This window comes from Cylas formicarius, unplaced genomic scaffold, assembly GCF_029955315.1.
Source record: "Cylas formicarius isolate icCylForm1 unplaced genomic scaffold, icCylForm1.1 PGA_scaffold_3__17_contigs__length_32017465, whole genome shotgun sequence".
Taxonomy (NCBI): domain Eukaryota; kingdom Metazoa; phylum Arthropoda; class Insecta; order Coleoptera; family Brentidae; genus Cylas; species Cylas formicarius.
In genome coordinates this window covers 20,866,671-20,890,546 of record NW_026844326.1, presented here as the reverse complement: position 1 = coordinate 20,890,546, position 23,876 = coordinate 20,866,671, and the positions used below count along the sequence as shown (strand labels likewise).

Here is a 23,876-nt window from a genome sequence, read left to right as displayed (position 1 = left end):
TAAACGTTATGCATGCGCAATGCGAGTAAAATTCGTTACAATTATGGCTTACCTAATCCATCGAAGCAGTCACCTCCTTAAGTTTCTGTAAAAACTGTTTAAAGTTTATTTTAATAACCAAGATCTTTAAACTATTACAGTACGGACGTCACTTTCTAAGCACGGAAAATTACGCAGGGACACGACAAATCTGCTTGTCACTTTCATGGCACATCTGATAATTTTAAAACAATGTTTCGGTAGGAGCTAAAGATTGTCGTTTTTTCTGCAGGACTTCCAAATTACATAAACATATTTGATAATAATTTCTTTAATCATGTTCCAAATTGCAATTAATCTTTTATCGTTTTTTAATTACAATATTGAGCCGGCCAACACGGCCAACGTAACAAATGAATATCGAAAGGAAGGAGGGGAAATAAATAAACAAAACGTACATTTAAGACAACCTTTATTACTGAATGCATACTGGTCATTTGGGTTACAAGTACAGAGCATTAACAACACAACGTTGTTCAAAAGCACTTACATAACCTATCCTAAACCTAGGCGCCCATCTGCACTGTATGGCTTATTGTGGGAGACTTGATTGGACTCACATATAATATAGGCATTATCATATCATCAATAAAAATTTAGAATTAATATTTATCGACAACAGTGCAGTCGGGTAGTTTTTGCTTCATTAATAATTCTCAAAATATTTATACAGAAATTTAAACAATTTTCTACAACATACAATTGAGTTCTTAATATTATAATTTATTGAAATGTATTTTTTTATTATATTTATTATTTGAGGGGTGTAATTCATCATCTGATTTGATTTTCTTAATTTTGTCTAACTTGATATCACCGTGACTTTTGGCCTGGTCCCTGAGTTTACCCTCCTAGTGACAATTTTACGTTGTGGCGTTTTATTTATTGCCAACATGTCAAGAGATTCGTATGTCAGATCGGACTGTCCGTACTAGTCCACAGACTCGCTTAGCGCAGGAACTACTACTATTGCGTTCGCGTTTGAAGACTTTTGACGCGACAATAGAGCTGAACAACGCTAAGAACATGTAGTAAGCTCCGTGATTTTTTGTTCTAAAAATTTATCAACACGTCTGGCGCAACACTTTAGTACGTCTAAAATCATCACTATAAATGTCAATTAAGACACTATGTAAGCCTAGATTTAGTTCCGAATACCGCAAACTTGCGTCACTCTAATAAATTTATTAAAGACAGCGATGTTCTTTTGCTAGATAACGGTAGAGAAAATTTATATAAATTTTAAATTGTCAGCGATATCACATACTTGAACAGTGTTAACGGAGGAAAATGATCGTATTGCCTTATTCGATTCGCTACGTAATTTCGAAGCGGGAACGCAAAATTTGACTTTGAACACAACCTACATATGAAATGTGCAAGTATACGACCACTAAGTCGCGGATTTTTTTAAGACAAGGAACTAGTAATAGTAGCAACTGATCAAATTCTATAATGCCATCGAATGATGCAACATATACAAATAAGAATAGTTTATCAGACATCAAATGTATGGACTAGATTTAACAGGAGGGAACTTGTTTTAGGCCATTTCGTTACAAGAATAAATATACGGGTATTAACTAAGTCATGTGATGCTACGAAACAACGATCGCAATTCTGTTTACATTTTACTTCGAACGTTTTGTTTAGAACGGCTTTCTCGTGTGGCGGGGGACGTGGGGGGGGAGGTGTTGGGGCGGTGCAAATCGCCGCCGAGAACAACAATTATTTGATTTTTGTTTTACTTCCTTTTTTGGTGCGAGATTGAGAAGCACGCACGAAACATTCCTTTCAAAAAAAAAATCTCAATTCGCACCGCGTTCCTTTTTTTTGGTTTTATTCGGAATTTCACTACTTAAAGCAACTACGCAAAGTACACTAAATAATTATCCACATATCACAAAACATTGTACTTATATCACAAATCAATGGGAATCACAAATAAGACATCTACAGAGTAAAATGTAAACAGTCGACGAATCAACAAAATTCAATTTCGAAAATTTTCCGTTTTCCATTGTTGGGAACAAGCGTTAATAAGAACAGCCGGTAAAGCCTTTAGAAAAATAAGAGGCTTACTACTTTTCGTTTAGGTAAACCAAACACGCGGGCTATGACGTCACAGTTTTGTTTTGTTTTGTTTTTTTTTTAGTAACGAAGATGTAAAAACTATCCCCTGCTAGTCTCGACGGAGTATCTGCTGATTGCGGTTTTTTTTCTATTTTTTTTTTAAATTAATACTACTAATTTAAATACGTAACATATTCCCTAACCTATGAATTAAGTAATTTTTTACATAATATATACTATGAAATTATAACAATTGTACAAGTTTTCACCAGCCAATATATACACATATATATTGCATTATAAGTTAATATACACAGCAAGTAAGCGTATGCGATCGCAGGGACAACGCCTACCATCGCTATGAGCAAAAGGTTTCTAAGCAAACAAAATTTTGGCACGTTTCATTTTCAATAGTTAGTCGACCGATACTTTTTCCATCTGTACTGAATGATATGACGGGTTTAGAATTCCAAATTTCGAACGAACTAAAACGTTGTAGAAAATACCATGATGGGGACGGGAGGGGTTCAGAGATTCCGTAACTTTTCCCATCGGAGCACCTTTCCAACAATTACTAAGGACCTAGTGTTCTCTCTTACTTCGCCACTGCGGAAGTCTTATATTAAGTTAATTTTAAGATCGGACCCGGATAAGAAACGGATACAGTCATAAAGCTGTTCCTTATCCGGGAACGACCTTAATCACCTGGTATCCCTCTACAGTCTTTCGGGCCATTAGATGGCGCTTGAACTCAATAACCTAACCTACCTTAAACTAGAGAAATAAACTACATAGAGAGAGAGAGAGCACACCTGTTTGTCATTTTAAGGCATTTACTGTTTTGATTCGGTAGAAAAACCAAAAATCGTCAGTTTTGATTTGACTAAACGCGTGTAGGTAACTTTTTGTCTGACAAAAAAAAGAAAGAAATGCTTCTGGAGAACACAGGAAACACAACAACCGATGAAGAATAAACTTAGAAGAATCAATGCTTACTTAAGGAATGTTAAATTCAGTGGTTCACTTAATTTTAAAAGTCTTACGATTCTAGAAAGAGCGATAATAAACTCTTAACCTGAGATTGAGGGCCTAACGTTCAATTTTTTTTTCACTACCCCACGACTACCTAATTGATTTATGCGTACCGGGTCAGAAAAATATCCGTGTTAGTAGCGACAAATAGAGTAACCGTTATGGTACAATTAACCTACAGATAAAACTCTTTTTTTTATTATATTAGGACATACAATATCTTTTTACAATAGTTGGCAGTACCTTGCTAGCTTTTATCTCTGCATCGCGAGAACGACAAAATAACATTTCAACATATCGCTAAAACACAAGCAAGTATATCGGAAAGGGGCGGGGCCCGTTTATTTTGTCGCAGAAGCGATGGAAAATATACTTGCTTCTGTCTTCGTTCAAATAACTCGAATCAAAATCACATCCTTACGTAGTACTACATTTGACTATTTTTCTGTGGATTTATACAACAGTGGGAGCTAACCGTAGCCATTTTTTTTTGTTATGTATTTAAATATACAATCAATTCGCCTAAATATGTTTAAACCCTGTCTAAGAGTCAGGCCCGTGTTTTTTTTTTCATTTGAATTGCACATATATACGTATAGGCACTTGAGTTTGTGCTGTCAAAAAAAAACGCAATCGAAAGTCACCATCACGTGGAAGGTTACAATAAAAAAAATCAGCACGTGAAACAAAAAAAGCACTAAAAACACTACAACTATCACAACCTTTGTTGGAAGAATTTGGCGGAAATTCCAAAGAAATTTGTTAAACGAACAAAACTCGGCGATTAAATATGACACTTCGAGGTCTTTGGTATTAAGTGACAAGTGTTAAAATCTCGGTAATAGGTGATGGCAAGAGAACTCTGTGCAGCGAGTCGAACAAGACTGCAGAAAACTTTAGAGCAAAAAATATGGAACGAACCGGAGACGCCCGTCGTCTGACTGAAACGAAAGGGTCTCGCCTAAACGAAAAAACAATTAAAAATAAAAATAATACTTGAAAAAGGAAAGAAGTATTGCACAGTTATGTGAGTACACAACTTTCGTCATTGATGACATAATACTAGCTTTTATCTGACTAAATGCTGCCTCTAGATTAAGTAACGTTTCATTTCACTGTTAAGTATACTTATTACATTTTACCCACCAACCATTTTTCGACTTAGACGTGACATCAATTTTTTTTGCGTCAGCAGATACGTTCGCGCGAACTAGCAGGGCATAAGTTCCATCGCATTGGCTACAAGGGGGTCGCACTGTTGCACCCCCCATACACGCAACAATCGATGTTTTTAATTTACACCTCTCCACCCTTAAAGCTTAGTAGAGCCTATTAAAGACATTTATAATCGGGATAAGACTGAGACCAAGCAGGTCACGATAAGTAAGTATTGTAAAATTATTTACGATTTTTTTACAATGTTTTATAACAAGTCAAAGAGGCACATCATTTGGTATTATCAAGTGTTTCTGGTGAACATTGCGCTAAACCCTTTAAATTCTATTTAAAGCAAGAGGATTTCTTCGTCGCGACAAGTGCTGTTGCTTGTCCGTTACGCTTATTAAAAATGACACCTGTCGTCGTTTTTTTTCTTCTAAAAATGTCGGGAATTTTTCCGATACGTGTTTAAAAACTAAATTTATTGCCGATCCGTAAAAAATAATCGCACATTAAATCTATGTAAGTCAAGGTTACTTTTTTTGGCAGACTTCAATGTGACCTTGTCAATGTTGCAATAAGACGTGGGTGCGTTAGCTGTCACCGACTGACAACCGTACGTGTTTTAACCATTCATTCGCGCAACGGGAGCAAAGAAAATGAAAAAAATTGCAACGCTCGCTCGGACTTTGGCATTTCGTAGTCTTAATTTTTACAACAGCAGAAGTTCACTCGCACACAAGCAGACATCGATTCAAAATAGAGACGGTAAAGGCGCCGGGCAACAACCGGTATGCTGCACGAATACTAATTTTGATATATTGAGATCAAATGGAGTGTGTACGCCGCTGCCCCAAAAGCATAACGTTTAAAACGGTAAGTCTCGTAAGAGGAACAATGTTCCGTATTCCGGGTGGTTTTTTGTTAAATATACACACACAGCAAGTCCTTACAACTACCGAACACCAAGAATAAACTACTGCGCTATCGGCAACGCTGCGCCGTAATTACCATTAGATAGTTCATATAATATAATTCTTTAAACGATAATATATAAGATATATAATATAGTTTTTAGTGGCGATGATTAAATATTATATACTTGAAAACACAAGTGGCACTTTGATCACAAATACTGTAAAATCTAAAATCAAATACTAACGGTTTTCTTTTTTTGTGTTTTTCGCTAGGTTGGAGTTGCTACGCTTCCTCTGGCGGATTTATCATTAACTTTCACGCTCGTTTTACTCTATCATATATTTGCTACGATGATTGTACGTGAATGGTAAAATTTCGTTGCTGCTAGTTTTAGTATTGCAAGTCGTCAGGTAACGGAAAAACTCGTTCGAGATTTTGGAACGCGTAATTCTGTGAATGTACCGCTGCCGCTACGCGTCGCTAAAAGCCGCGAAGTAAAAAAATTCATTATTCCGGACGATTTAAAACCCACTTCCTCGTTTGTCTAGACAACCTAGCTTAACGCAAAAAACATACAATTAACATTCCTAGAAGGCTGGTTCGGAAAGAAGCAGAACATCCATGCGTCACAAAGAACCTCTAGTGTTCAGAGATTATTGCGCAAGTGTTTGTGTACTACCAAAAAAACAATAAAAGGATTTTTGGGTAGAGTTTGTAGGTACACAAGAAACAGCAGTGCGAGTATATAACTCTCTCTAACTCTCATTACATACTCATATCATCCCAACCCCTCATACCCTTCTCTATCAGCCTTCTAGGAGTATTAGTCCTATGCGAAAATAGTATCTGACATTGTTCTGTTCGTAAACGGTTTTCTGTTTTACCGACCCGAGTTCGCGGACGAAAAATTGCGATTTTTGCACGGCCACAGCGAACTATTAGCTGATTCGAATGGTCACTATTGTACTCTGAGAAAAACCATTAGCGCTTTCGAAATTTACAGAACCGATTTTATTTACCTCGTCAATTTTTAATTACACGGTAGGAGATAAAACTCCCGACGGATCGCCGTCAACGTCAAAGTTATAGAAAATATTAAACAATTTCGGATAGGTAATGCCACGTGCCGATGTTAAGTAACGGTCTTTGGGCGCATTTAATTTTAACACAACAACCGTTCTCACTTAACTTTTCCAACACAATAAAGTAACGGTCTTTGGGCGCATTTAATTTTAACACAACAACCGTTCTCACTTAACTTTTCCAACACAATAAACTACCGTATGGTTTGCATTCCGCTAATGGCGATGATGCCAACATTAATTTATCGCCTGGAACGTTCACGCCATACGGTAGTGATGTAAATGTCACAATTTGACTGTCTTGCTTGAAATAAATTTCCAGTTTTCGGGCAACGCCAATGATTAACACCTAGGCTTCGTACATTATGTAATCGGCTGCTGGGGGAAGGTGAGAAACTTTACATTACTTAATACACCTTAAGTGAATACATGTGTATGTGTAGGTGTGTGGGTGTATGATTCAGAGAATTGTGGTTGTCCGATTATATAAGAACACACATTATAATCCCTACTACCAAGTTTCTTAAATATTAATTAATATCGTAATATCTACTTTCTAATACATATATACTAAAATGTAAATTGGCAATAAGATACTAATATTCTCTATTGGAACTTACAAGGTGGGCCCCTACCTTTAGCGGGAGGTTGAGATAAAGCGTCTTTTTCATGTTTGACTTTTTTAGGTTAAAGCAGTGAGAAACCCTCCCGGAAAGAAAACCCACTGTATTTTTTTTTGTGGTTTCTCGCTTATTTTGCACCATATAATTGTATAATATTGACAAGCGCTCGTTTCTCGAATTTAAACACCCCTTAATATTATAAAAAAATAAAAACCTTAGACGATTACCGCGCTTCTCTCTCTTTAGCTCTGTAAGAATATGTTTAGCTTTGATAAATTCATTACGATTATTGTTCCATTGTTTTTCTACACGATATGACATATTGAACGAGAGATTTTCAAACCGTCAAACGAGCGCCCAATCTCACCGTTAAAAGCTAATCGAAAGCTTTAAGTAAGAAAACAGCTTCCTAAACAAAACATTTTTTTTTTAGTTTTTTTCGTAGTTATTTTTAAAAATTAAAAAGCCACTTAAGAGTCACAGCACAGTTATGTACTTCTTTAAAAAAAAAAACCGTCAATTAATTCAATCTTGCGTTTTGATATCGAACCATCGAAGGCGCCTAACTGATTAGGCTCCTTCGAACAGGTACACACACCACCGTCACACCGGACATGCGCTATGGGGGAGGCGTTCCTGGACCTAAAAACACTTTTAAATGCATCGTAGTCGCAATTGTAAAAATTAAAGATCTGCATCAGTCTTTTTCCACTAGAGTTCCGTTTTGTAGGTGCCACGCGCAAATGGACGTTCGCAAATAAACCAAGACATACGAGACTAGAATGACACACACTCTTCGACGATCGCCGGACGCGCGGATCAAAATAGCTGCCGCGGAATTTGACACACCGATCCGCGCCGGTACGTTTTATTTTTGTAGCCAATGGCTTTAAGTAGTAAAGTTTGTTAAGGCCTTGCTTAAACTTAACCTAAGCGAAACAATCTCTTAGAAGTGGGAGTTACTGCACGCGGACGTGCAGCCGGTGTCTCTAGCCCTTAGAGCGTTAAAATATATCGCGTCCATACTCATCCTAAACGAGGATCAAGATTTGCTCAGTCCCGCTTGTCGCGCCCCCTAGAAATTGTCGGGCGAATTGTTTTCTTATGCGCGAAGGGACCTCGTTCAAAGAGATTGCAACGAAAGCAGCAAAAAAAAAAAGAATTCCATTTGCGATTGACCCGTGGAACGCCCCCGCCGTACCAGCCCGACGAAACGGAGAGGTTAGTCTGACGCACGACACCTGCCAATCACACACTCTGTTAGCTATATAAAGTTGAATCTCAATATCTTATGAACACCACGATAACACATTTTTGTTATTTTTCATTTTAACGTGATTGAAAAAATCACAGTATTTTAGACTAAAATGTAACGATATCCAAAGTCTTCTACTGCTAAACACATCCATTATACACAGAAACACAGTTATATTTTAAGGGTACAATATAATATATATACTTTTTTTTTATTAATTAAGATATATTGGTTTGAATTTTTAAGGGTTCATTTATTACTAAAATTTATTTAAGAATACTTTCCATTTAGCGGGTGCAGTCTAATAAACTGATTGTGTGGTGTCTGTCGTTTTCTGGGGGGGAAGGGGGCGAGGCGCCTACCGACTGCCCCCCAAAAAAATCGGAAAAAATTATTCCGCAACAACGTACATAGAAAACGTTTTCCGTTTTATGAGTGCGTAACTTGATATATCAGGAATTGAAGATCACAGGTTTTTTTTGCTTTCCAAGGGCCGCGTTTTGGGAAACTCTCGCGCACGCCCTCTAGCGCCCGCCATGGAGGGCGGGGAGGGAGGAAAGGGGTCGCGGCCCCCCACGCGTTAACCATACTGGGATACTTGTAACACATACAAACTTAGGTACTCGTTTAGATTACGATTAAACAAACAAAATAACATTAATATAATATGAAAATCGTTAATATATAGGAAAATATCTTAATACGAGAGAAAAGTCTAAGCTACAAATTTGAAATATATAAAAATGTAATGAGTTTGGTCACATATATAATATATATATTCAATTATACAATATATTACTATAAACCTTGCTTTATCGGGACTAGTTTGGGTTACAAATTCATTTCTTTCGATTAAATACGCGACACGCACCGGTGCGTTTCGAAATTGAGCGTGGGACCAAAACGGAAACTTTCTATAATTATTCTCCAAAAATAAGATGAGGAAAAAGAACAAACGGAAAACGACCGGGGTCGTTCTCGTCTCATGTTTCGTCTGTTTTCTTTTTAAGTCGCTAGAAAATAGTGATTCAAAGCTAATACTTATTCGCTCGTCCGAAATGTCTGATCAGCAAAACATACACTAGGCTCCAATAATAATTAATAATATTAATAATAAAGAAAAAAAAAAACGAAAAACTAAATGGCAACGACTCCGTAAATTAAAGAGGGGAAAAAATTAAAAATAACGCAATTCCGGATTTCGCGCACGGTCCGCCTCAAAATCGAAGTAGGTCAAATGTACTGTGGGCAGAAAACGTTAAAGGTTTTCCTTAATGTCTCTTTTTAAAAATATCAATCGTGAGCCGTGCCGCCGCGAAACCTTAAACGAACAGTGTACATTTGGCATCGCCGCATAACCTTAATCTTTAATCCGTAACTTAAGAAAATTAAAAAAAAAATAAACAAAACTTCCTAACGAAAACTACATCACCGTGAAAATTAAAAGTAGCGATATGTCTACACCTACAGCGCTTTAAAAAGTCCAAGTGTCTTAAATCAATTAGTATAATAAATATCATTTCAAAAATTTTATAGTCGAATCTACAATAATAATTATTAATAATCAATAATCAATAATAATAATAATAATAAAAAAAACTTTTAAAACATCAATAAAAATTTTTTCCCATCCACACTTACTTATATCTCAGTTTTAGGAATAACCGTTTTTGTGTAGTCTCTCTCGGATTGTTTGTTCAGTTTTTTTTATTTGCTTTTTGTCGAATGCGTTCCATCTTTTTTACATAGACTCACCGCCCAAGAGGTCGTTCGGCAAAAAAGAATTCAGGCTGGCGGGCGTGGCCCGGGCGGGATCGTTCGAGTCGAGCGACGTGGTCGCCCACAGGCCGACTCCGGACGGGTTGTTTGGCCAACCGGTACTCCACGTGTCTCCGGCCGACACGCCCGGTTTCGTAGAGGAGGCCCGCCATCCGCCCGACGACGCGCCCTGCTGGTTGGCAATGCTCTGCAGCAGGGTGCTCGCGTCCCAGTCGGTCGGATTCTCCGCGAGGATCGTCGTGTTGCCGAGGACGCAATTGTTCAGCGCGGTCTGCGCCTGGGTGTTTAAACAATAATATATAAGTTGTCTCACCCGAAACTGGGTTAAGGGGACTCTATTAATTAATCTATGCGGACGACATACTCCTTTAACTATTCGAAATACTGCTGTATGTAACTACCACTTTTCTGAACACACTTCTCATACACTCTAATTGTATGTCCTGCATTTAGTAACGTTGCCGGATTGTCGCTTAACTGATTGATTGCCTCTGAAATCCTTTGGCGAAGTTTAACGACATTATTACAAGTTCTGTGCGCGTGATTTTTTATGTGTCCCAAAAAGAAAAAATGCATTAATGTTAAGTCGAGGCTGTTGGCTGGTCAGTCCATAGTTCCACCGTTCCCTATGCAACCCCTGGGATAGTCCATGTTAAAAAAATTTTTAACATTGTGAGGGGGGGCACCGTCTTTGTGCCATATAATCAGCGCTGATATGTTGAGAGGTAAATATTCTATATAGTTTTATTTGGTGCTCTAAGAGTTGCAAATAATGATCTTCAGTTAACTTTTAATCTATAAATATGACCCAAAATATGCTCATACATTCAAAAACATTCTTCCAGACAAGCACCAAATATCAAACTAGAGCTAATTAACAGAGCTATCAATCAGCCGGCAATAACTTATGCAGGTCCAAAGTTTTATACGTTCACTTCCTATGTGTATAAGAGAAATTAAAATATTTTTTAGAGAAACACAATTTTTTTTGGGGTCCGCTTTTTTTAATTTTCGAATTTTAATTATGAATTAAATATTTTTGGGTTGACATAGATTTTAATAGAGGTTATGCCTAGCATAATTGCTCATTTAAGGACCCTTGACATAATCCAACAGTTAAAAAAATATATGAATTAATTGCCATTACATAACGACATATTCAATCAAGAAACGAACTTTCTTTGCTTTAACAGCGTTATAATTTAGTAAAGGATATCTGCGTTTAGCACTCCAGTAAAGTCCACTCAGAGCAATTGTGCAGTTACGTCATAGTCATAGTAAGATAGTCAGGGCATATTTCCTGAAGTTATAACAACAATCTTCTATCTCTCTTTCTCTATGTACCCTTCCCCAGCGCCGCTGTACCTGCTTTTGAGAAGAGGTAAACAAGTAAACACATTTTTAAGTAAGCATAGAGCATAAAGATAACCGAGTGATTCTTTCAACAATTGCCTTTAAAACACCAAATCCTAAATACCATGGAGAAAATTATAGGGGAGTGAGGCAATTTATATCTATTGTGTAAAATATGGTACCGACCTTGGTGGCTTCCTCGCGCGACGAATACTTGGCAAGCGCGAAACCCTGATGTAGGTGCAGATGGAAACTTTGCAACGGGCCGTGCTGCATGCACAATGTGCGTAGAGTCGAACCGTCGATCTGCAATGAATTCGGACGTTGCGGCTAGATGTCGACAACGAGGGAAATAACTAGGTGAGTCGTTCGTACTGCGAATCCTGACCGTTTCGTTAGAGTTTAATTTCGGTAAGAGTTTTTTTTTCAATTTCCGCAGATCGACCTTGAAACGACCTCAATAAGCCGAAGGACGAATGTGACCACTGATCAATTTATCATATGGACGACATTAACAATGATTAAATTAATCGGTCAGTTATAAGAAACGACTTTAATGAAATAAATAATAAAAACTAATAAGACAGTGTGTGTAAGTGCTTTTTTTTTCAATTTCCGCAGATCGGCGTTGAAACAAACCTCAATAAGCCGAACGGCGTATGTGACCATAGATCAATTTTTCATATGGCCTACATTAACAACGATTAAATTAGTCGGTCAGTTATAAGAAACGACTTTAATGAAATAATACAAAATAATAAAAAAAAGTGTCTTTTTTTTTTTCAATTTCCGCAGATCGATTTAGAAACGACCTCAGTAATCCGACTCACTAAATAATTCTTCATATGGACTACATTGATTGAAAAAAAAGGTACATTATTACTAAGAAAGGCAAATTTTACGCTATAATTAAAAAGAAAAATGTTGCCTTATACACATTTTCAAAAAAAAAAAAAAAGAAATCGAACGCCACTTTCTTAGAAAATTACCTTATTTGTTCATCCCACGCATCATCCCAACGACAACTACCATAACTAACAGCTTACCTGGGCCGTCAAGTTCCTAAGTAGCAGCCACTGAGACTGGGAAACGCCCCAGTTGCCAGAGTTACGCTGGGCGGCGCTGCCCGAAGCCCCGCCCCAGGGCACGGATCCCGCGATGTTGCTCGACCAGCCGTTGGCGAGGGGGGCGCCGCCGCCGCCGCCCCCCTTGCCGGAAAGACCGGGCGGCGGCCCACGCGACTTGGGCGCGCCCCAGAGCTCAGACGTGATTGCCATTGATGGGTTCAGGTCGGCGAGACCGCCCTTGCTGGTGGGCAGTTTGATTTGGGGGCTGCTGAAAAATGTAAACGACGCGTTTCCGCAGGATTGTTCTCTCGGCAATTAGGAAATTAAAATTCCCCCAGGAATTATCCGGATTTCCCCAGATCGAAATTTGCCGGTCGATAAATAAAATACGAATTGTTTTCATCCGCCTCTAGTAAAACAAGTCGAGTTCTGAAAAATTGAATGTATGCTGAAGGAATGTTATAAGAATCATTTTCATTGGCGGCTTTTTCACTCTTTCAAAAATCGAAACCGAACCTACTTACTGTAAAGCAAAAAAAAAAAGAAAAAATAAAACGTCATATTGTTTTTTTTTTTGCTAATTGGGACTTCAAACATGTCAACTAGAAATATGGCCTATTAAATACTAAACTTAAGAAATTTTGAAATATAATTTTGAAACAATTGTTCTTTCCAAAAAATACTGTGTTAACGTCGTTGCTCGCGAACGCTTTACCTCGTAAACGCGCTAGAGGTAGAGGGGGGGTTGAAACTCCAAGTAGACGAGCTGAGACTCAAGGACTGCATGGCGTCGCTGACCGGCGGACTTTTGCTCGTGTTCATGCTGAACAGTTCGTTATCCTTTATGGTGGCAATTGACAACGGCGAACGCACCACCGAACCGGGCGTAATACTGGGATCGTCTTCTATCTTAATCTGATTGCCCTGAAAAGTAACACAGCGGCTGCGATTTATCAAGTAATGAGTCCTGCGCGTCGAGCGAGATCGCTGATTGAAAAATCATACGCGACTGAATCGTCAATAACATCGTTCGGTAATTGGATCCGTTTTTATAATCATGTAAAGGTTCCCAATAATTTCCTCAACTTTAAATTAAAATTCCAAATGTTTTTTTTTTAATTACTGGCTTGAACCTTGACCTTGACACGAACATTTGCTGTTTCTGATATGTCACATGGAACCTTCTTCAAATACGTAAAAAAATCATTCTCTGGTTGAATATGTGCCAAATATGTAACAAATATGCAAACCATTAAAGACACAAGTTATACAAAGCTATGAATTTCGTACATAATGCACTGAAGCTACCAAAATTAACGATTTCTTTGTCGAATGTCATATATAAATTTCACGGAGGCATTCTGAATTGTGGGTAGAATCGTAAGAATCGATACAGGTTTCATACATGTTGTCATAGAAATTAAAGTGTGAGTGATTCAAATAGTGCCTGTGTGAGAATTAAAATTTTAGGACTGGAATATCAACAAACATGTTCACACCCCTCGGAAATGGAGAAAGATACGTTACCTTCCACGGTTTTCCGGGTTCAAATTCAGGTACGAGATCAGTCAGGGAAGGTTGAGCAGTCGTTGCCCACTGTGCGTCTTTTTCATTCGAAGAATCACCACCGCTAGAATCGGGCCATCCGGTGTCCCCAGTGCGACCCGTCGACCATGGTCTATAAACACAAAGAAAAAAAAACATTAACATAGAAAGAAACTGGCGATGCGCGTGCCACCTTACTGTGGGCCACAAACCTCTTAAAATGTAAAAAAGATATTAAGTTAGGTTTTAAGTTTTTTTTTGTTACTACTTATTGAACTGAAGACAATACACCAAAGTACAAAACAATACCTACAAAAAAAATAAAACAAAAATTTTTGCTTAAAATTAGTATTATAAAGAATGAAAAAGTATGAAACATAAAATGACAAATTTAATCAGAATTAATTTCACTCAAGGAAATTATGTTATATTATGTAATATTGACTTTCTATGTACCATTTTAGAAAGAGGTTCGCAACTAGGTCCCTGTTTAACATTTTTGTTGAAAATTTGCAGGACCATAAAAAACCCCACCCACCTGTCAAAAATAAATTAAATCACTTCAAACGGTATTCTCGATAAAAAAGTGTGGAACTTTAATGTGTACTACATTGCGGGTCCAATGCTAAGCATTTAAATTGTCAATAAATCAACAAGTTGCAAAAAGTTGGAAAGAAATTTTTTTTTATTGAAAAGTTATAAGACCAACTAAAAACTATATACATATACCAAATAAACTAAACATGTTTTTTTTGCACTGATATGTAATTAATTCCAAATATTCTTGCACCATCAAATGAATGACGCTAAAAAGAAGGATTCAACTGACCAGCTTAAACCTTATTCAGCAATAAATATTTTGTAAATCGCGAACAAGTTCTGGCCGGTTATAAAATGCTAACTGTTGAAAATATTAATTAATAACTGCTAACAACAAATGTCAAACCGATTCGAATGTTTTGGGAGGCTTCAGAATAGAAAAAAATTCGGTATGTATTTGAAGTTTTATATTTTTGAGTAATTCACTATTCCAAGAGGTTTCTGGAGCACAATGCAGTTTGAATCGCTTACCCGTCGGGCTGGGTCAATCCGAGGGGAGCCATATTGGGGGAGGTAGCGACGGGCTTGGAAGATGAGCCTGGAGCGCGACTAAACTCGCCGTTCTCCTCCTTATCTTTGTTTATCCACTGGTTAAGTCTCGACTGCTGCTGATTCTAGAGTTTGAAAAAGGGAAAAGAAAAACTGGTTGAAACAGGGAGCTCCACACTTGAAAATCGCGCGATCCTACCACTTGGGATTCTTTTGCGATGCCCAATTCGGCAAAGTTGCCTTGGAGCGCGTGGATCGTGTCATGCATCGTGTTCGCCTTGAACGAATCGTAACCGATGTTGCCGCTGTTTTGCTGCTGCTTGACGTAGAGGGCTTGTTGCGCCTGGATTTGGTTCTGTGAGAAAAAAAAAAGGACGTAAAAACAGGTAAAGTAAGTATTATTTCTTTCATAAAATTTAGAATAATAAATATTTTTACACACAAAGCTGTGAAAAAATATAGACTCAAACATGTTGTTATATTTTCAATATTTTATTACACAAATGTCACTAACATATAAATAGGTGTATAACGCAAAATAGGCGCCATTGCTGTGTGAACTTAGTTTTACTTTATTTCACCTTGGAACTGAGACGTTTTGTCTCGAATGGGACAGTTCCACTCAAGACCTTTTAAATGCAAGACAAGACCTTTTAAATGCAAGACGTGTATCATTATTTTTGGAAGCTAAGATCAAGACGTAAAATTTAATACAATCGGTTTATATGTCCAGTTTTGTTTTACGTGGTAATACATTAAATGCAATTCAAAAACTTAAGAAACTGCGGAAAAACAAAGAGCTATAGCGCACATTATTAGATCCCACAGTGTTGTCAATTTTTAATTTAAGTTTAGAATCGAAAACTAAAAAAAAACGTTCAGAGCATAAACGCGCAGTTTTGTGATCCAAGTTTAGTGAGAAAGTGGGCAGCTGTGTGTCTTAGTGAGCCAGTCTGGAAAACACAACATAAATTGAATCGGCCTAAGTGTGCAGAAAAATATGTAACAAAAGGTGACTTTTGGCAGCATGTCATATTCACCGATGAAAAGTAATTCAATCTTGATGGTCCGGATGGATATAAGTATTTTCGGCATGATTTGAGGTTTGAAAGAAAAATTACGTCTTGAAGAATTAAAGGAAGAGGCTCAGTTGGCATTCATTACTTTGAAGACGAAAACATAATTTTGCAACAGGACAACACACCCTTTCATGTAGCTGCAACTACAAAACAGTGGTTTCAGGAGTTTGGTATCCAGTTATTAGAATGGCCAGCAGTTAGTCCAGGGGCAAATCCGATAGAGTACGTCTGGAGGATATTAACAATTATATAATCAGGACGGCCAAAAATAAATTATGTCAACAAACTCAAACAAAGACACGAGCTAAAATTTCAACTAATGCACTTAAGGAATTAATTGATAGCATGCCTAAAGGACTAATAGAAGGTATAAATACTAAAGATAGCTGGACGAAAAATTAAGGCAATAAAATAATTTTTCACAGTCCAAATGTATAGATGGTACGCTATTTCAGATTTTCAATATTATTAAATAAAAAATACAACTAATTGACATTTTTAAGTACCTAAACTATTTTGAGAAATATTCAATTGGTTTTTAACGAAATCTTTGAATATGTATATTTGTTTATTTGGCAAAACTACCAAACAGGCAATTACCCAATTACAAGGAGTAATACATAAAATATAAATCATACAAAGTTATATAAGCTAAATTTTATAAGGTAGACAAACAAAACAAGAAAAAAATACAATTTTCCTGAAAAGCATTTCAGGTTATCATAAAAAAGGTCAATGTTACTTGAATGATTACACTTTATCACACATTCATACAAAGGTGACAACTTCAGGAAGCTAGTACAAGGAGTGTGTAAGTTGAAAGTTGTATCATCAACTCGAGTAGATAAGGGAAATCAATGCTATTATTAAAAAACAAATAATTAATATTACAAGAAAATTATTGGAAGCAAAAAATAATGTCAGAAGTTTTTCCATGGTAAGTAATACTTCAAATAAAGTGACTAACTAAAATATCATTGAAGTTAAAGAATGATTCTCCAATTGTTTTAAAGTTTATCGTTAATACATATTTTTCCAAGGTAACACAATAGTTTTTTAATTTAATCGGCAATATTTGGTTTTCTAGAATATATTTCTTTCAGTTTAATAAAATAAATTACTAAGATAAGTTCGCCGACGATTAGATTTTTCATAAATATTTACCTATTCAAAGTCAACCTATTCGGATGCACTTCAAAATGTCAAAGTTAAAAGGGCACTATTTGAGTGTTTCAACTAGTTAAAAATTAATAATAAAAAATATGTTGAGGATCAGTAGAACGTGTCTTTCCGATAGTGTTATCGAGTTAAAAGAATGAGCATACACAATTTTATGTAATTTGAAGCCACAGTTATGGTTAGTTACCGGAACCTGTATGTACTTTAGAAACGTTCAACCCATTTACCTCCTCACATTAGATCTCTTCACTTAAAAACAAAATAAAAAAATTCAACGAAGTGTCAGATTTTACCTGAATATTCAAAATTTGCTGCTTGGTTTTCGTTATCATTACGGAATAATTCAAAAGCACGTTGTTGCTCAGGTTTCCTTTGCCCGAGCCGGCCGCCAACTGGTGCTGGTTGTTCAGCTGATGCAATGTCTTGATTTGCTGCAGCAGCTGGTTCAGGAGGACCAACGTTTGAGGAGCCAGAGGCTGGTTTAGGATCTGTAAAGTTCCACCAATGAGAATCGCTAATTTTAAACCCCCGCCCCCAACTGATAGTACAGGCAAGATGACAAAACAGCTAATCAAAAAACGCTTTTGACCGTTTGTGTGCGATAATTTTACACCCTAAAATTCAACAATAATAAATTTATTACCTGATGATTCAAGTATCCCGTTTGAACTGCCATCTGAATCTGCTGCACGAGCATTCTGAGCTGCTGGGTGGAGGGCTGAGACTGAGGTTGCAGGGGACGTCCGCCGGCCGGCGCTCCGCCGAAGCTTTGGGCCGCCCCGCCCACTCCCCCTTGTTGCGTCAACATCTTTTGCATTATCGCGGGGGAAATGTTGTTAATTAGCGAACTGTTCGACTGACCGCCGGCGCCGGCCATATTATTCAATAGATTTGGCGGGTTGTTCGGGGGGAACGCGTTCGACAAAGGATTCGCGGGCCCGACATTTGGGAATCCGCGCTGCGCCCCCATGGCCGGGAACTGCGGATGGTCGTAGTGGTCGTCGTGACGGCTCATCCAGCCAGGATCGGTGCGATTGCGCGGAAGACTCAGCATGTCCAAAGCTTCGTCGAAGTTCATTTCGCGCATGCGTAGGGCGTTCTCTACGTCCTCTTTCTATATCGACGAAAAATATTCAATAGGCTTCTCGCATCAATTCAGGCCGAAACATCACAAACCCATTTTTAATGATTTATTTTTAAAATAATTTCTATTAATGACAAGGAGTTATAGTTCACCCAAATGTGTGACGTCGCGATGTCAGCCTGTAGGAATTGTTAAACACAGCATTTTGTACCTATTCTGCCTTTGTTTTTTTTTTCTTAATATTGATAACGGCTCGAGCGGACTGACCATAATAAATGTTGCTTCTTTGACCTGATTTTGGATGAATTTGAATTTGGATAAAATAGTATTTTGAATCAAGCTTTCATCGCTTCTGGTGTCTCCTATAACATACAGTGCTAGTTTTGAAACAAGGATATGTCTTTGCAAAACCTTTTGAACAAACTCAATTTGAATTCATTGAATTGATTTTAAGTTACACTATGGAAGCATGCAATATTAAATAACAATTTTACAGGTTTACATAATTTCCAGGAATAGCTAAAAAAATACCTTGTGGCCCATATCCACCAGTGTCCTGAATTGCTTTGAATTCCAGACCATTTCCTTGGTCAGTTGGGGTTTGATACTCTGCTTGTGGCCCCAGTCTAAATCTCCCGCGTCCCACAGTCCACCGGCGGCGCCGGGAATTTTTTGCTTAGGCCACGGGCCGACGCTCGGGTCATCCCAACCGCCACCGCCGGCGGTCGGTCCGGCTCCCACGTCGTCCCATCCGTTGCCGCGGCCGACGCCGGCACCGCCCGGGCCGCCGCCCCACACCGACCCGTCGGGTTTTAGGCCGCCTCCGCGGGACGGCGCCATACCAGGCGGGCCGGTGGGCCCACCTCCGCGACCGCCCATACCGCCTGCGCCTGTGGGCAGATCTTTCCAGTGAGAACCTAGAGAAATGGAGGTGCAAAAACGTGTGCGATGAAATGGACGACGCAAATTTTGAAGAGCGTGTCGACGAGTGTGCTTCGATAACTCTCTGCATCTACTACCACAAAATATTTTGTGGTGCTTTCTATTCGATTTTTGTTTTCAAATAAAAACGCAGATCCTTTTACAAGACAACAGAAGTTTGTATACAGAGTGTTACTGATATAGCATCATATAATTAAACAAAAGAATTGCGAGGGACAAATCGCAAGAAATACTCGTTACAACGATTACTACCAGGTTTTCCGCAAAAATTGTCACACCTACAGCGTGATGAAATAATGGCAGCGTTTAACAAACCCAAATATGAAAAAAAATGTTTTAGCGGAATTATTATTTTGTCTGCAAACACTACAAAGGTTATCGATTAATTTTTAACACGAACAATATTTTTTCAGTATAAATGTAAAACAAAATAATTTTAGTTCATTATATTAGTTTATAAGTCCAAATATCATTAAACGGTCTTATGTCCCCAATATCATAAATTCAAACCGCAACTAGTCTAATCACTAATAAGCAAAAATTGAAACACCATTAGTTCGCCATTAGTATAACTCGGTTTAATAAATCCAAATGGCAAATGAAAGTGATTCACCAAGGCAACAGATTTTTGCTTTAATCAAATTTCTACAAAAAATATTTGACAAGTCGTTGTTTCATTATTTAGTCATTTCGCCGTCGAATTACATCTGCAGTTAAATACGTTTTGAAACGTATTTATGGAAATTGACATTAAATATTTTGTTTATATATGTTGGCACCTCATAGTCATTCTTTTGGGCAGGATAAGGTTACGATTACGATCAGAATGGGATCCAGATTTAGATTATATGATATTAATAAAATAACACCCTGTATAAGACGATCTAGTTATCAAAAGGCGCTTAAAATAGAAATGATAAATAGTTCCTGAGCACCTGTGAGCTAACGACGAAAACGATTTTCAAAGCTTTTCGGAATAATTTATTGTTTATGTCACCAATACAGGAACAAAAAAGTTTTAAAAAAATCGACTTTTTTAGAGATCAGCGAAAAATGTTGATGCTACGGCGCATGCTCAACTTAAACAAAACTATATAACAGAATGTGCAAGTGTAAAGCGGGTGATGAAACGATGACATACAATAAATTAAAATACACAAATATAAATGTACCTGGTTGGGGATTGCCCCACAAAGAGGTTCCGTCGTCGTAGTTGGGCATGGTACGCCTTTGCGAGGGTGGCGAGGGTTCGTCCCAAGCGGTTCCGTTACCGGGACCGACGCCGGGCATTTTGTTTTGATGGTGCATAGCCGCGGTTCCGCCCAGGGGCCCGGTTTGACCCCAAAATTCGGCACCCGCGCCGTTCAACCTTCCCGTGATGCCTGGAAAGAAAAATCCAGATCGTTAGTTATAACAGAACCGTTTAGATATAAAAATCTCAATTAAACTTATCCCCTATCTAGTAAAAAATTGTAATGGATCTACTAATTACTTTTAAGTCCCTGTTTCCATTTATTTTTTAAGCCACAGGCCCCTTTTTTAAATTTTAAACTGGGAGGCAGAATATTATAAATCCTTTTTTAATGACCTGCTGAAGTCTACCCGATAAATTTATACTTCGAAAAAAATATTTCTATTATAATTATTGACTTAAAGTACACGCCGCCCTCTTTAAATATGACGTCACAAGAAAACACCTTGCGATTGGCTGTGACGGCAAGATGCATTAAATGTCATCCAGTGGGAATTGTATCTATGGATTCGATGGTATTGTTCCAATTGTTGTTTTAATAATAATTTCAGTTATGAGTTTTCGAAGGACTAGTCCAATTGCGGATGTTTTTAAAGAAGCTGAATTCTTTCCTAAGAATGAGTTGTTTAGATCGTTAGAAGAGTGCAACGTTAAGAGGTAAATTAATTATTGTTGTTGGATTAAATTGTCAACTTTCGTTAAACGTTTATATAAGTAATAGTAATGTTTTAACTTCGTTCCTTCGATAATGTCATGTCTCAGTCGATTTTGACGTTGATTCAAACTTCGTATGCGTATAAAATTATTCTGAGTAAATATATTTCGAAAATACAGATATCTAACAATGTACTGATAAACATGTTTGACAAATAAAAAAAAACTTAGGTGGCTTACTGCAAATCAAATTTTTAATTTGTTAATTTAAAGCATCTACACGCACACACGGAAAACTGAGATCGGTTACTTACAGTTTTGTTGCTGCGCACAGTTCCTCCATGCGTTTTAATTTCTACATGCTTTTCTCGTTTTAACTCACTTAAACTCTTAACATCGGCTTGTCTGAATAGTTTTGTTTTTTCTTTAGAGAGTAATGTACCTAAATGTTAACTAACCCGCAAAAAGTATTTTAAATATTAAAATATTTGCCAAGCCCGCGGACAAGCGAAATTTAAGCAACCCTTTAACCGATCCAACCTCGGAAACCCAGACAAATAAAGAAAATGTCGTACCTCTCGGGTCACCCCGCATGTCGCCGCCGCCCGTCATGTGTCTCATTTGTTCGCGTGGGTCGAGCTGTCTCGGGTCCAGATTTCCTACGGCCGCCGCCGCCGCCGCCACCCTCATGTCCGGCCGCATGTCCATGGCGGACACCGCGGCCACCGCGGCTCTCGGATCGGAAGCGCGCGGGTCGCCCCAACCCGGAGTCGGCGCGGTACCGCCGGAACCAGCGCCCGCTGCTCCTGCACCTGCGCATGCGCAGTTCATTTCTTAGCTCACCGATCGGTTCCGTACGTAAGGCGAGAGCGCGATATCAACAGCGTACCGAAATTTCTTTTCGAAGGCAATTTATTGTGAATTGCCGTGAATTATAAAAAAATGAGTTTTTCATAATAAATACACAGTAACCCTCGAATAAATAATATAATAATATACGATATAATAATTTTTCTAATTTAGGGCACATATCGAGAAAGCACGGAAACCGCGGAATATCTCGGAAATTACCACAACTTATGGAAAATCAAAAAAGTGCATTTAACTATTGAATAAACAACTGTTCAATATCACAAACGATTCCCTATCCCGACATTACTGGCAAACTGAAAATTAAATTTTAAATTTGTCATTTCAAGACAGCTGGCGGTGGTGGAGGGGGCGGGCAACTTTCAAATCTCAAATCTCAAACCCCAACTTTTTTATTATAGATTGGAATTCTATATGCCATTAAAACATCAGGTTTTGTCCGAATATTTCTTGTTATTTTCTATTCAATGTTATGAATGCGATTTTATTGTTAGGACACCTTCGTTTTAACTTAGTGTTTTCTACTCTCTACTGAAAACATACCCAATCCACTGATCACGAGTACACAAAAATCAGCTTCCTTGAACACCGCCAATTCGAGCGTTTCTACCATTTTAGTCACGGATCAATGTTTTCGATAGATTTAAAACACTTACATTTACCATTTCTTGTGATTGCTATCTACCGAGATTTCAAAAGAAAACTTTGGACATACCCTGATGACGTTTTTATGGCACGGAATCCGGGAAAAATGGGGGTTGGTTTTCATTTAAGATTTTAAAGTCGCCACGGGTTGGGTGGGAAGTGAGTCATGTTTGGTGTACAGTTTTTTTTATATTTAAAGATTCATTATTAAATATTTTATCAATTGTGTAATTCTGGATATATTCCACAGTTTCTAAATTTTTGGACATACTAGCCATCGAAAAAGTTAACTAAGGAATCTGGTTCCACAGAAATCTTGAAAAAACTACGTCTTTACTCAGTTTTTCAATAAACAAAAAAAAAAGTTTGACGATCACTATTTTAGACCAAATAGGAGTGGAGGGCAGGGTTGCTTTTCTGTTATTATTTTTCTTGACTTCACAGTCAATGCTAGCCGCGATATTGTAATTATTAATCCCCTCCAAATAAATACGAAAATAGTTCAAATGCTCCAGAGTTTCGTAAAAATTCAATCTCTTATAATGTGCTCTTGAAAAAAAAGATTGATTAGTTAACAGGTTAGCAGAACTGAATGCCATGGAGTCGTTAATATTCGGTTAAACTGTGGAACGAAATAAATGGTCACGCCCAATTCCACTCTAAACCCATGCTCAAAAAAAAAAAAAAACAATATAACGCTTACCGCCCCACATGGCGTTGCCGCCGTTGTTGCCCCACTGCTGTTGGTTGGAAGGCACGCCAGTCCACACGTTGGAACTGTCGGTCGTATCGTCGTCCTCGCCCCAGGTGCCGCCGATATTCGTCGAAGGGGTGTGGCCCCACGGTGTCTTCTGCTGCGGCTGCGGAGGCGGCTGACCGCCGTTGCGCAAGTTCGCCTCCCACAATTCGGTACCGTTGTTCACCGCGGGTTTCCACGGGGGTGGCCCGGCGCCGTCCATCTTGATTTGCGGCTCGGGACTGGGCGGGATGTCCCAGTTAGTGTCCTGGTTGACGTGTTGCTGCGGAATTAGGGAAATCAAAACGTCAATTCAAGTGCGGTCATTTTGTTGTGTTTTGAAAACGCTAACGAGTAAAGTGGTTTTTTCTACAGCTTAAACGCAAAGTGTTACACAAGAATACAATTGTATACAAGTGTTA

At 38.1% G+C, this 23,876-nt stretch overlaps 1 protein-coding gene across 10 annotated transcripts in view; it reads right to left on the bottom strand.

Annotated features, from left to right (window-relative positions):
- Positions 1 to 434: 434 nt before the first annotated feature.
- Positions 435 to 23,876, bottom strand: part of LOC132699715 (protein Gawky) — a 43,981-nt gene continuing 20,539 nt past the window's right edge. For 7 of the 10 annotated variants that reach the window (XM_060666569.1, XM_060666571.1, XM_060666573.1 and 4 more), the window contains 13 exons: positions 23,422 to 23,737; positions 21,779 to 22,015; positions 20,470 to 20,679; positions 18,887 to 19,272; positions 17,915 to 18,385; positions 17,565 to 17,759; positions 15,213 to 15,368; positions 14,996 to 15,138; positions 13,907 to 14,057; positions 13,095 to 13,303; positions 12,359 to 12,647; positions 11,499 to 11,618; positions 435 to 10,236 (listed from right to left, as the gene is read on the bottom strand). In XM_060666569.1, coding sequence (XP_060522552.1) covers positions 9,922 to 10,236; positions 11,499 to 11,618; positions 12,359 to 12,647; positions 13,095 to 13,303; positions 13,907 to 14,057; positions 14,996 to 15,138; positions 15,213 to 15,368; positions 17,565 to 17,759; positions 17,915 to 18,385; positions 18,887 to 19,272; positions 20,470 to 20,679; positions 21,779 to 22,015; positions 23,422 to 23,737 — 3,198 coding nt within the window. In that variant the 3' untranslated portion in view covers positions 435 to 9,921. The remainder of the gene's footprint in view (positions 10,237 to 11,498; positions 11,619 to 12,358; positions 12,648 to 13,094; positions 13,304 to 13,906; positions 14,058 to 14,995; positions 15,139 to 15,212; positions 15,369 to 17,564; positions 17,760 to 17,914; positions 18,386 to 18,886; positions 19,273 to 20,469; positions 20,680 to 21,778; positions 22,016 to 23,421; positions 23,738 to 23,876) is intronic. The other 3 variants (XM_060666572.1, XM_060666578.1, XM_060666574.1) reach the window with 2 other exon arrangements.